The sequence below is a fragment of the Eptesicus fuscus genome, chromosome 9, assembly GCF_027574615.1.
Source record: "Eptesicus fuscus isolate TK198812 chromosome 9, DD_ASM_mEF_20220401, whole genome shotgun sequence".
NCBI classification, from domain to species: Eukaryota; Metazoa; Chordata; class Mammalia; order Chiroptera; family Vespertilionidae; genus Eptesicus; species Eptesicus fuscus.
This window is the reverse complement of record NC_072481.1, coordinates 16,707,133-16,720,568: the sequence shown is the minus strand read 5'-3', so window position 1 is coordinate 16,720,568 and position 13,436 is coordinate 16,707,133. Positions and strand designations below refer to the sequence as shown.

The 13,436-nt window shown below is 57.7% G+C and overlaps 2 protein-coding genes across 6 annotated transcripts; one reads left to right on the top strand and one right to left on the bottom strand.

Annotated features, from left to right (window-relative positions):
* Positions 1-698: 698 nt before the first annotated feature.
* Positions 699-2,807, bottom strand: GPR3 (G protein-coupled receptor 3). Its single transcript, XM_008148014.3, has 2 exons — positions 2,771-2,807; positions 699-1,696 (listed from the first exon to the last, which is right to left on the bottom strand). The coding sequence occupies exon 2, from the start codon at positions 1,686-1,688 to the stop codon at positions 699-701; it is 990 nt and encodes a 329-aa protein (XP_008146236.1). The 5' UTR covers positions 1,689-1,696; positions 2,771-2,807.
* A 6,177-nt stretch (positions 2,808-8,984) lies between these two features.
* CD164L2 (CD164 molecule like 2) lies at positions 8,985-13,436 on the top strand. Of its 5 annotated transcripts, none has more exons than XM_054720559.1 (6): positions 8,985-9,100; positions 10,118-10,285; positions 10,383-10,454; positions 10,987-11,031; positions 12,471-12,615; positions 12,871-13,122. In XM_054720559.1, the coding sequence occupies exons 1-6, from the start codon at positions 8,998-9,000 to the stop codon at positions 12,887-12,889; spliced, it is 552 nt and encodes a 183-aa protein (XP_054576534.1). In that variant the 5' UTR covers positions 8,985-8,997; the 3' UTR covers positions 12,890-13,122. The 5 variants fall into 5 exon arrangements, with proteins under 5 accessions (XP_054576534.1, XP_028011033.1, XP_054576535.1 ...); XM_028155232.2 differs by lacking the exons at positions 8,985-9,100; positions 12,871-13,122 and adding exons at positions 9,505-9,705; positions 13,129-13,436; XM_054720560.1 differs by lacking the exon at positions 8,985-9,100 and adding an exon at positions 9,505-9,669.

Here is a 13,436-nt window from a genome sequence, read left to right as displayed (position 1 = left end):
CCCTCACAAACCCCAGAGGGGCGGGCCTGGGGAGAAGGTTCTGGTTTATGCGATCTCTTCAATAAAAAATAAGCGAAAATAATAACAAAATACGTGGTTTCTCTTTCTCCCTTCCCCGCCCCCCCTCTAGGAACTGAGGTCAGAAATGGGGGTGTAGGGACTGGGAGTACCCTGGTGTGGCCTGGATTTCAAGGTGTTGGTCTCTTTTTCCCCCTTATACCCATAAATAAATTCATAAATAAATAAATAAATACTAGGTATTCTCTTTGTATGTGCACACACATATATATATATAGATAAATCTTTTTCTCTTTCTCCTATCTAGGCAACTGAGTGGCTAAATCTCGGACTCTAGCTCAGAAACTCAAAAGTAAAGTGACAGGATCAAGGTCAAGGGAGGGGAAAGCCCAGGGACTTGGAATGGCACTGTAAAGCACCCAGCAGCATTCTGGATCTCCAAGCCAGCTGGGCTGTGGGACTTTTCTGAGTGGAACCCTGACCATCTGAACATTCTAGAACCATGGAGCCAGCTGGGCCCTGCAGAGATCTGAACAGAATCCTGTGAAACACCCAATGTCCTAGAACTCCAGAACTAGCTGGGTCTTGGGGGTGTGGAGCTGGAGATTGGAACAAAACCCTGGAGGACCTCACATTCTGGAATTCTGTAGTGATCAGGGTGAAGGGTCACCAGTAAGCGACTAGACATCGCTGGGGGAACGGGACCGGAAGGGAATCTTGGAAGAGGAACAGCAGCAGCAGATGGCCCACAGTACCTTCTGCACATCCTGGTTGCGGAAGGCATAGATGATGGGGTTGATCATGGAGTTATAGGTGGCAGGGAGCAGGGTGAGATAGGTGTAGAGAGATGGGGAGTGGGCATCGCCCAGCAGGCAGTAGACGGTGAAGGGCAGCCAGCAGGCGGCAAAGGTGCCAAGCACCACGGCCAGCGTGGCAATGCCCTTGCGGGTGGCCACATAGTGGGAGGCAGGCAGCAGGTGCCGTTGAAGGGCAATCTGCTGGGCATGGCGGCAGACGATACGGCAGATCTGGGCATAGAGCTGCAGCATGATGCCAAACACCATGAAGAAGGCAACGGCCAGGACCACCAGATGGTTCTTGGAGAGTGGGTATACCACGCCGCACATGGTTGGGGCATCCAAGCAGTTCCAAGCCAGCACAGGCAGCAGCCCCACGCCCAGCGCGCCCCCCCACACGAGGGCCAGCATCACATAGGTCCGAGTCATCGTTGTCTCTGAGTAGTAGGTGAGGGCATTGTACAGAGAAAGGTAGCGATCTACAGTGATGGCCAGCAGGCTGCCAATGCTGGCGGTAAAGGCCATTGCCAGGACGCCGACCAGCACCAGGCTCATCTCAGCTGAGCCAATGCAGAAGACAGCAGCAAAGTGCAGGACCAGGCCCAGGCCTGCCAGCAGGTCTGCAATGGCGAGGCTGCCCACGAGCAGGAACATGGGGGCACGGAAGGCGGGAGTGCCCACGATGATGGCCACCACCAGCGCATTCTCGCAGGACACCAGGGTGCCTGAGATGCACAGCACCACATCCCAAGCCCTGGGGGAGGGCAGTGGTGCGGCTGGGCCTGTGGGCCCCTCTGCTAATCCCATGCTGCTCACGTTCACGTTGCCTGGGCCAGCGGAGAGCCACGCCAGGGGGCTGCCTGCACCCCACATCTTGGTACCTGTAGGAGAAAGGCCCTGTGAGAGATTGGCAGGGTTAGGTGCTGGGTAGGGGGGGTCTCCAGGAGCTGAGGTGCCTCTCTGGATACTTGGGGGGAGTCTCTCCACAAGATGCTTGGCTGGTCCCAATGTCTTGTCTCCCCACTCATGCCCCAGGGCTCCTTCCAGGATACCGTAGTCCCCTCCCATGTCCCCAGGCCAGCACAGGTCTCTGTTCCTGGGGATCCCTGTCCTAGTATCTTCATCTCCCTTCCATCTCCCTGGGTCCTGCAGGCCTCTTCCTTCCACGTGTGTGACCAGAGCCCAACCAGATGAAGGACTACCACAAGTACTAGGAGATGGGAACTTGTAAGACCCAGGAGAGGCTGGGGAAGGCAGGACTGGGGGAGGGAAACCCATCTCAAGACTGAAGGCAGCTCTGCTCCCTCCCCATCAGGGAGGATGACGCTCGGTTTCTGAGCCTCGCCAGACCCCTCAAGATACTCAGAACAGCCAGCCCCCGGCCCCGCCCCTAGGGAGTGCGTGTGAAGCTCTCGCCAGCCCCCACCAGCCCTCCTAGGCTAACAACACCTGGGAACTCGGCTCTATCCGCAAACAAACCCGCCCAGATTTCTGCCCAGGCCAGACCCTCTTTCTGCCTACACCTCTGGGTCTTTGGAACAGACACCCCCTGCTGGAAGCCTGGATTCCTGAGGCAGACCCCGCCAAGCCCAGACACCTGGACCTTGGGCCTGACTCCGCCTCCTGCCCGGAAGTCTGGATCCCTAAGTCAGACAGCTCCTCCTTCCCAGACTCCTAGGTCCTGTCCAGCCGCCTCCTGCCAGCCCAACCTCGGATGACCATCAGTTCCCCCAGGGCCTCGGGTCCTTGTAGGAGTGCTCACCCCGCGCCGGGTCACCGTGCTGATGGCGCTCAGCACCCGGTGACCGGGTCCCACCTGCTAGCCCAGAATCTGGGTCCCAGGTCTTGACCTCCGACCCTGGCCCGCTGCTGGGAGCCTGACAGCCGACCCAGCGCCCCAGCATCCTGCGTGCCCTCCCGGACGCCTGGTGACCGCGGCGGGGACCGGTACTCACCTCTCGGGTCCAGGCGCGGCCGGGCCGCGCAGGAAGGTTCCAGTCGGGTCTGGGCAGCGCAGGGTGTGAGCGGACCACGGGACCACGACAAGCCCCCCGCAGCCGCGGGAGCAGCGGCGTGAGTCACCCCGCCCCGCCCCGCCCCCGGCCACCGGTTTGGTGACGTCAGCGGCTCGGCGAACCAATGGGCGCGTCGCGCTCGGGCGCAGAGCGCGTCGCGAGGCATATTAATGAGGCCGCGCACGCCCGCTCCCCCATTCATAAAAAGCGCCGCGGCCGCGGCCCCGCCCCTCCCGGCTTGGCCCGAGCTGTCCTTGACGCGGCGCCCTCTGCGGGCCGGGGGTTTGGGGGCGCAGGTGGGAGAGCCTTGGAAAAGTATCAGAGGGGCTGCGGGGGCTGGAGGGGCAGCGGAAAGGGGCCCGGGTAGGCTGTGGGGTGATGGGACCCTCAGGTGGCAGAGGAAGTCTGACGAGGTCCAGGTGACGGAGACCGAGTGATGGGGCTAATGGGCCTCCCCGGAGAGGTGACGGTGACGGGAGCGCGAGGGAGCCTTGCGGGGAGGTGGGTGGCAGTGACGGTTTGAGCGTGGTGACAGGATCTTGGGGGATGGTGGCTGAGGACGCTGACGTAGAGGGAAGCCTCCAGGGCAACCGTACCAGCGTGAGGATGACTGAGGCATGATGGGGTTCAGGGATCCCGGGGTGGCAGAGGCAGTGGCAAGGGAAGATGGAGTGTTCAGGGGATGGAACTTCGGGTCACCATGACCTGTCACGGGTGCTGAGGTACTGAGGTGACAAAGCTCCTTCGGTGAGGAGGGCTGAGGGGTCCTCGAATGAAGGTAGCAGGTGACTGTGGTGAGGGGCCCAGGGTGATGGACAGGGTAGAGGGTCTGGACCGACAGGGAGCAGGCAGTAAGTTGCTTCCAGGCAGGTCTTCATGATGCTGAGGCTGGATAAGAGGCTGGGCGACCTCACTCATGTCAGCTCAACAGCACCTTCACAGCACAGGAAGGTTGAGTCTGGCAAGATTTCAAAACCTGAATTATTTATTCAAGAATCTGAAAAGCCAGCAGCATAGTGTGTATGTAGGGGAGCAACGGGGGGAGAACTTCCCCGAAGCAGCTGGAGAGAGGGAGCCGGGAAGAACTTGGAAACAGAAAACCTGGCAGCTCAGTCCCAGGACAGGCCCCTCTCCACCGCCCATCTCGGGCATCCTGGCAGGGGGGCATGGAGAAGGAGCCCCATCCTCCCCAACGCTGTCTGTCCTTCGTCCCAGATTTCTCCAGAGGCCAGTCCTGGGGGAGAGGAGCTGCCTGCACCTCCTCCCTGTCTCTAGCTTTGATCCTCATTGGAATCATCCAGGCCCCACTGAATGGGGGAGGAGGGAGGAATCAGGTTAGGGCTTTGGATACCAGAGAGACCCACATCTCAGGCCCCACCTGACGTCTCCCGCAACACAGCACCACTGCGGTTCCCACAGTTCGTGTGGGGAAGGAGGAGGGAGGTGGTGGGCCAGTGGCAGGCTACATGGGAAGAGGAGAGGGCTGGGTTAGGAAAGATAACGCACTCAGGTTGGATACAGTGAGTTTAGGGTGCTTAGCAGGTGGAGGTGGTCAGGAGGGTAGGCTGGATTCAAGCCCCAGAGCCTCCATTTCCTAGCTGTGTGACTTTGGATGACTGGTTATGCTCTTTGTGTCTGTTTGCTCATCGTAGATAGGGATGATGTTAGTATCTACTCATAGGATTGCTGGGAAGGGCCTGGCACGTTGTCAGCACTGGCTGTGTGGGCTACCAACGGCATATCTGGCAAGAGGACACCCAGGAGGCATAGGTATGCAGGTAGTGACTGAGGTCGAGGGGTAGATGACACCACCTAGGGGAGGAAGCAGAGAGTGAGGAGCCTCGGGGAACCCCACCATTAAGGGCTCAGACTGTGGGTGAGCATATTCCTGTTTCTGGGCCTTTGCGCTGGCTGTTCCGTCTGCCTAGAACCCTTCCCTTCATTAAGGTCTCTGCATCCAAGGCACTTCTTCCGAAGCAGACTCCCCTGACCGCTATCCTAGATTAGTACTCCCCTACGGTGCCTGGCAAGTAGTAGATGGTCAACAACTATTTTGTTGACTGGATAATTAAACTAAAAAGCAACATCTAGAAAAGGAGAAGGAAAACAGAGAGTAGTAAGGTGGGGGTGTCAAAGAGAAAAATCTAGGGGCATCAGCACCCCAGGACTCAGGTTCCCACTTCCTCCCCCATCAGAGCTGTCCAGCTGGTCTCGGGGAAAGGTGAAAGCCGCTGGGAGGTTGGCCAGAAAGGTGTGTGTTATAGACTGTCTTCTGCTATTCGGAGTGGCAGTGATCCTTGTTGTTTATTCACAGGTTACTAATTATCTCGTGAAAAAGCTGCACAATCACCACAGATTAAGTCATTGCAGAGTCCTTACTCCTTCTTTTTGCACCAACATTGGCCTTTCCTGTAGCCCTGACCTCCTTCATTCTGCTCTTGCATTCCATTCGCTGTTTTCTTGGGGTATTTTGCTTCTGTGGGTCATGTCTTGCAAGCTTGCGTTTGGGTCCATTTTTCTTTACATTCAAGGAATCACAAATAACGTCAAAGCCAGTTGTTTGACCACCACCAACGTGGCTTCTGACTCCAACTATAAGATGGAATCTGGCTAGTTTGTCCCGAATTCCTGTCTTAGCTACCACTGCCTTCCCAGGGGGAAGGACATCCATGACAGTGTAGTTGATCAGCCAGTACTTCCTGATCCGGGGAGCTACTGTGTCATTCATGGTGGAGGTGGACCCTCGGGCAGGCAGGGAGGAAAAGAGTGCAGTGACATTGCTAACCCTGAGATCCCAGAGACTCGAGTGAGCCTATGGATTTTCACAGGCACACGTCCATGCTCCAACGCTGCCACCATGCCGACAGGCTAACTGAGGCCATCAATGCCAACCAGGTCGCTCTTCTCCAGAGATCTGCCGTCTAGAGGAAGAGGAAGCCTTCTTCCTCTCTCCTCCTCTGCTCCAGCTCCTTGCTTCTCCCCACCATCAACGCCCTCTCCAAGCCTTTCCACCTACCAGGTACCCAAACAGGGCCCAGTGCTTACCACAACCCTGCATCCCAACTTCAGAGATGAAGCCTATAGAAGCAGAAAGTCTTGCCCCTAATCACACAGCAAATGACAGAGCTGGGATCTGAAGCCAGGGCTGTCTGTAACCAAGTCCAGTGTGCCTTCCCATGCTGGCCTAAGGCCACCATCTCCCCAGGAGTGACATTTGACCAGGAATGACAACACCTGGAGTTCCCCAGGTGACCAGCAGATGGCTGTGAGCACTCAGGTCCAGGTAAGATTTTCCTGTGGGTGTAGACTCTCAGAGGAGGTTTGTGTGAGACCCAGATAAGATCCACATAAACTCCTTGGCCAAGCAGAGAATCTGGGCTTCACCAGTGCAAGCATTCTTAGCACAGACCTATTCATTCACTGACAGTTCCCTGGGCTTGGGTTTGAGCGGGTGCCGTGGAGAGATGATCTGGTCACATCCTGCATTTTCAACATTCAGTAAGTAATTATTGAGCATCTGTCATTTGCCAGGCATTGTTCTAGGCACAGAGGACACAGCAATAAACAAAAATTCCTGCCTTCTTCTTGGAGCTCCCAGTCTAATGGGGAGAGACGGACAATCACAAACAGGTACTTAATATGATATTGAGTAGGGACCCCTTGCAGGTCTCACAGACCAGTGGGACAAACATGTACACAAACAGTCACAACACGGTACAGTATGGTTATTTCATAAACACCTACTTAGTCCTATGTGTGCTGGGAATTAACTATGGAAGAAGATAAGACTTTTTTTTTTAATCCTCACCCAAGGGTATTTTTTTCCATTGATTTTTAAGGAGAGAGGGTGAGTGGAAGAGAGAGGGAAAGACAGAGAGAAACACCAATGTGAGAGAAACCCATCGACTGGTTGCCTCCTACACAAGCCCCAACCAGGGCCAGGGCTGGGGAGGAGCCTGCCACCAAGGTAAGTGCCCTTGATCAGAATCGAGCCCGAGACCCCTTGGTCCGCAGGCCAGCGCTCTATCCACTGAGCCAAACTGGCTAGGGCAGAAGACAGACATTTTTCCTGCCTTCGTGGAACTTACAGCCTAGGAAACAAATGAGTGCTTTATGTTCTGAAGGAAAAGGGAGGGGTCATGATGTGGCATAACCAGGAGTCCTCTTTTAAGAAGGGAGACCACGGAGTGAGTCCTTTGAAGAGAGAACAGAAGAGTTTCTTTTTTTAAAAATATATTTTATTGATTTTTTACAGAGAGGAAGAGAGAGGGATAGAGAGTTAGAAACATCGATGAGAGAGAAACGATCAGCTGCCTCCTGCACACCCCCTACTGGGGATGTGCCCGCAACCAAGGTACATGCCCTTGACAGGAATCGAACCTGGGACCCTTGAGTCCGCAGGCCGACGCTCTATCCACTGAGCCAAACCGGTTTCGGCCTAGAACAGAAGAGTTTCAAGAAGTGAACACAGCAAGTGCAAAGTCTCTGAGGAGGAAAAGAGTTGAGGGATGGAGATGAGGCGAATGAGCTGAGGGTAGGAATTGAGCTCAGGGAGGTGGGTGGGGTAAGGGGTTGAGGTAGGGAGGGGGAGATCATGTAAATCATGGGAGTCATTGGTGGGCTTATGCAGAGAGTGATATGATTTGACTTATATTTTCTAAGGATTGCTCTGACTGCTAGGTGGGAAACAGACTGGAGTGGGGAGCAGAAGCGGGAGCCCTACTTAGAGGCCTGCAGTCACCCAGGCAAGAGATGGTGAGGAGGGGAGTGCTTTGGTGCAGGAAGCAGATGGATTCGGATCTACCAGCTAGACGAGTGCTGCAATAGCTCAGCCTCGCTCTGAGGCAGTGACAGAGGGCTTCCTGCAGGAGATGGCCCTTTAGTGGTGTCATGAAAGATTAGCTTGCCACGCATATGGAGCCAGGAGAGAAAGAGGACACTCCAGGACAGAACAGCTATAGGATAAAGGCACGGAGGTATAAGATGCACGGTGTGTTGGGGGAGTGGCTATTCTATTTTCTTGGGGGATAGGAAGGTGTTGGAGTAAGCCTAAGACATGCTGGAGAGACTTATAGAGCCAGGAATTAAAGGGTTGTGGAGCCCAAGCCATGATTAACTGGAAGAGACATGGTCACATTCCTGGTTTCAATAGAGCCCTGCACTGTGAGGGCCAGCTTGGGGAAGGGACCGGAGGCTGAGGCAGTGAGGACAGCAAAGAGAAGATGAGGGGCTAGGATCAAGGAGAGATGTAGAGGCAGGGGGTGAGGATGACATGGTTTCCAATCGGGTGACAGGGCATAAAGGGACCTTCCTGGGTGGGGAAGAGGGACCAGACGGTTTCAGGGGCCTGAGGCACACTCAGGTGGAGGTGCCCAGGAAACAGATGGACCCAGAGGGGAGCCTCTGGCCATTGGCTCCTGGGCTACATCCTGACACACACACACACACACACACACACACACACACACACACACACCCATTGTAATCCTGTGCCCCTGGGCAGGTGATGTTACTTCTGAAACCCGCAATTGGGTGATAACAAAACCCATACCAAGAGGGCAGTGGGAATTAGATGAGAAGCTGCAAGTAAAAGCTCTTTGTAGAATGTACATTCAGCTGGGGAGGGAGCTGGGGAGGGAACTCGAGGCTGGAGATGGAGAGATACTTGTTGGCTTTCAGATGGGAATTGATGGCAGAGGAATGACTGAGCTGACCCTAGGAGAGGCAGAGTGGGGTTCAGGACAGAACTGGGCCACTAGCGATGAAGGAGGAAAAGAAGCAGAGGGGGGAAGAAAGGGAGGGGAGAGGAAAGGAGGAGGGGGGAGAGGAAGAGGGGGCCCTGGCCGGTGTGGCTCAGTTGGTTGGCCTTGTCCTGTGCACTGAAAGGTTGACAGTTAGACTCCTGGTAAGAGCACATGCCCGGGTTTCAGGCTTGATCCCCAGTAGGAAACGTGCAGGAGGCAGCAAATTGATGTTTCCTTCTGAGAATTAATAATAATTTTTTTAAAAAAAAGAGGAAGAGGAGGTATTCTCTAAGGAACCTGAGAAGTGGCGGTAGTGGGAGAGGGACCAGAAGAGGTCGGTGCCAGGGCAGGAGTCAAGGCAGAGAGGAAAGTGTGAGGAGGCTCACTTGCCCGTAACAATGAGACCGGTGACTTGGTCCGAAGATGCGGTGGGCTGGAGGCAGACACGGTGCGCTGAGGGGCAAAGAAAGGAGGCTGCAAAGGTCGGAGCCAGGTGGCAGCCGGAGCCCGGGGCCAGCGGAAGCGGGTCAGCAGAGGGGCCTGGTTGGAGGGTGCACTTCCCAGGGCCCCGCCTGCGCCGGGCCTGGGAGGCAGGAGAGGGACCTTGCCTCAAATACAGATTTTGCCATTAACTCTAGCGAGACGCTCACCTCTTCGGAGCCTCCGTTTCCTCACCTGTGAAGTAGGCATAACTTGCTGCTCAGCAGTTTCCGGGAAGCTGCCCTGGGGGCATCCAGGACCCGGCCGGCCACGAGTCCTGGACCCGCCCTCTTTTGTCTGAGCCCCGCCCCAGACCACGGAGCCCCGCCCCCAGGACCGCGCCCACTGCCCACACCCTATATGGCCCCGCCCAGGGCCTCACGCCACGCCCCCTGGCTGCGCCACTGGCCCCGCCCCCGGCCCCGCCCCCGCCGCCCCGGTCCTGTTCCGCACACCCCGGCGGAGCCAGGCCAGAAGGGACGCGCCACCCCAGCTCTCGGCTGAGCCCCAGCCCCCGCCCCGCGCCCATGGCCTTGCCGGGACCCCGAGCTTTACGGGCTGCGCTCTGTGGCGGCTGTTGCTGCCTCCTCCTGTGTGCCCAGCTCGCTGTGGCTGGTAACGCGGGCCAGGGTCCGGTTAGGAGCGGGGCAGGTGGGGCGCGCCCTTCACCAGCCGCCCATCCAGTAGCAGTCAGGGCTGGGGGCTGGGGGTGGGGGTGGGGTGCGGAGGGGACCTTCCAGAGGGGTGCAGGGCCCCGGGGGTGGGTAAAGGCGGCTCTAGCTGTGTGTGGTGCCCCGTGTATGTACATAGTAGGGAGCTTCAGGTGTGTCTGAGGGGGGCAACTTCCAATGTACCTGGGAGCCACAGGTATAAGCAGAGGAAGGGGACTCTGGGTGAATGTCAGGGGGTTCTAGGTGTGTGTTGTGTGTTTGGGGACGTTCCAGGTGTGCCGTGGGGATTTAGGGAGCCAGGTGAGTGTCTGTGTGCAGACAGGGAGAGGCACGGTAGTGAGGAAGCGGGGCTGCAGCTCGGATTCAAGGAGTTGCTTCCATCCCACTCCCAGGTAAAGGAGCTCGAGGCTTTGGGCGGGGAGCCCTGCTCCGAATGAACATCTGGCCAGCTGTCCGAGGGACCTGCAAACAGCTGAAGCTCTGTGAGCATTGTGTGGAGGAGGACAGAGCGCACAACCTCTCGGGCTGCGTGTGGGAGCAATGTCAGCCCGAGGAGCCAGGTATGGAGTTTAGCCATCCCCAAGGTGAGTGCCCAGTTCCGAACCCCAGGGCCTTGCCCCCTCTCCCCACACCTCTCCCCTCACTTCCTCCCACCAGGTCACTGTGTGGACCAAGCTGAGGTGATCCAGGAAGGTTGCTCTGTCTACAACCACTCCGAGTCGTGTCCAGGTAGGGGGCTCCCACTGGCCTAAGCCCAACTGGAGGGGGGGGGGCTGAGGTGTCCCCAGCCAGAGCCTGCCCTCCAGGAGTTCCTCTCTCGGGGAGCAGACCATGCCTGTGAGCACCTGGGTCAGTTTCAGTTCTGCCTTTAGCTCGCAGAGAACTCCTTCCCTCTCTGGCCTGTTTCCTCATCTGTAAACTGGCTCAGATGGAGGATACAGGACAGGTGTGTGGAGCCGGCGGCGGGGGAGTTAGCTCTTCTCGTTTAGAGCACAATGAGGACTTGGGAAGTTCAGAAGCGAACAGGAGGGGGCTTTCTGGAGGAGGTAGCACGAGATGACCCTTAAAGGTCGAGATGGAGAGAGGGCACATTGGTGGAAGGAACTGCATGAACTAAGGCCTGAGAGTGTGTTGGGTGGATCTGGACCTGGGACACAGGACCTGATCTGAGTCAGAAGCCCAGCAGTTGGCCAGGCCTGGGGTCTTGATGGGAGATGGGGATTGGGAGAGCTGGGTTTTTATGGATTCCCCGTCTCTTTAGCTGCCCACCACCACCCCACCTATGAGCCGAAGACAAGCACAACAGGTAGGTACCACCGAGGGGAACTGCAGGGAGAGGCAGAGCTGGGCTCAGGCACTGACAGGCTTTGTGACCTCACACCTATGACTACTCCCTCAAGCCTGTTTCCACGTCTGTAAAATTGTCTGGGAACCACCTTACATTGTTGCTGTGAGGATTTGATGAAAGGGTGTGTAGCCCCTAGTTCTGTGTCTGATGGAAGGAAGGCGATACGCAATGATGGTTCCAATCCCTTCTCCCCAACACCACTTCTGAGAATCAGGGTGACCCCCTCAGGGACCTGCGCTTGGTGCTGAGGGTGTATGGCTCAGTTTGCCAATGAGATGTCCACTGAGACCACCCACCGGTCCAGAGAGGGTCACAAAGCAGATCCCCAGCAGAACAGAGGCAAGAGCCCCACCCCTGGGCCCCCGCCCCTGCCCCTTGGGACCTGGAGTTCAGCAGGCTTGGCAGGGATGGCCGAAGAGGCTCTTGGTTAATTAAAGCCAGAAACGTGATCTCGGAGGCTGAATTATTGATGGTCATCTCCCTCCAGCTCAAGCCCCAGATCAGTCTTGTGCAGCTCATGTCTTCCCTCCTCTCTCCTCTTCCCCCGGAAAGGGCTCCCTGAGCTGCCGCTGGGACCACCTTTGCCCTTCATATTCTCAGACCTCCTAACACAAGCTACACCCTCTGGGGAGTGGACCAGCTCCCAGCGGGGCCCCTGTCCACTACCCCAGAATGATCTCCCACCACCAGCCCTGCCCTGCCCTGGGCACCGGGCCCAGAGCCTGAAATCAAATCCCTATTGGGAGTTGATGGCTAACGTGGCACAGCTGGGAGCCCCCCAGGCTCAGTCTGACAGCCATGGTCCCTGTGGTGGGGCTGGGGAGGGTTAGGGGACACTGTACGCCTGGACTGTGTCCTAACTGTGAGGGGACTCTAGACAGGTCTGGCCCTCAGAACCTGCCTTCTCCCTCTCACATACATCATTTAGTCTCCATTTATCCACTCCGTGTGGTAGCTTCTCCCTCTGCTCCCCCCCTTCCTAAGTTAGGGTTCTGACATGGGGTCGCTCCAGGGTCTCAGAAGTCCTGAAAGGGGACCATATCATCTGTACCTGGACTTTGAGCCCCGAGATCCAAGGTCAAAAGGGACCTGGATGTCTTGAGTCCTGGGTCCATCCTCATTCTCTTGGGCCAGTGTGGAGGGGAGTCTGGAAGGGAGCTCCGTTGCCATCTGGTCCGTGTGGCCAGGAGGCAGAGAGGGTGTGAAGAGCATCCAGACACAGAGCAATTCAGGAGCAGAGCCAGGGCTGCAGCCAAGGCCCTGCCCCCCCCCCCCACCCCCGCCCAACTGCCCACAGGATCCTGCTGAGGGCCCGCTGCTCCGGCCTCCAGGTGTGGGTGACTGGGTAGGCCTGGGGTCCTGGTCCTTGGTGGCCCGCTGTGACTTCCACCCTACAGGGGGTCCTCCTGTCCCCGAAGCCCACAACCCCGGCTTTGACGGGGCCAGCTTCATCGGAGGCATGGTGCTGGTGCTGAGCCTGCAGGCGGTGGCCTTCTTCGTGGTGCGCTTCCTCAAGGCCAAGGACAGCACCTACCAGACGCTGTGAGTGCCCGACCAGCCCGACCAGCCAGCAGAGGCCGGCCCACTCCCCCACCCCACTCCTGCCCCTGGGGTCCCTTTAAGTGACAGTGTGCTGTCTTCCCTCAGGGCAGTGACTCCCTCCCAGTGCCCCCCACGTGAGTCACACCCCTCTCCTCCCTCCAGTTGTGGGGTTCTCTCTGCCAGGTATTGACTCAGCCTGGGCCTGCTTCTGAGAGCCCAGCTGAGCCCGCTTGTCTTTGTTCCTCATGCTGCCAGCGGGGAGGAGAACCAGTAGGTGACAGCCCCGGCGCGACTTTGGCCTGCAGCTCTGCGGCCTTGGCAGGGCCTTGGCTGTGTGTGCAGTTTGGGGAGCTGCTCAGAGGCCCCCGTGTGCCGTGTGTGCTGTGGGGCGGGTCACTGCAGCCTCCCTCCAAGTGTTTGCTCTTCCAGCTGCTGCCTGCTCTCTGGGGTGGGGGCCTCAGCCCGGCTGAGGCAGGGCCCCCTCCGAGTGCCCTCTCTGTCTGGCCTCTGCAGAATCTGACCCCCTTCAGGCCTGGATTCCACACTGAGGGGAAGGAGGACGAAGAGGTGGCCCTCTTGGGGCACTGGGGATGGGGAAAACTTTGGCCGCCAATTTCTGGCCCCTGAAGGCACCGAGCCGTCTCAGTGTCGATACCTGGGCCTGGTACCTGCAGCTGAGAGCATCCGTCAGCCACCTCCTGTCTCATCTGTCACCCCTGTGGGCCCCCTCCGGTACCTGCTTGGCACTGGGGCTGTGCCCGCCTCCTCCCACCGACCTGGCCTGGGCACTGCCCCAAATAAAGGAACTCTTTCCAGCTGTG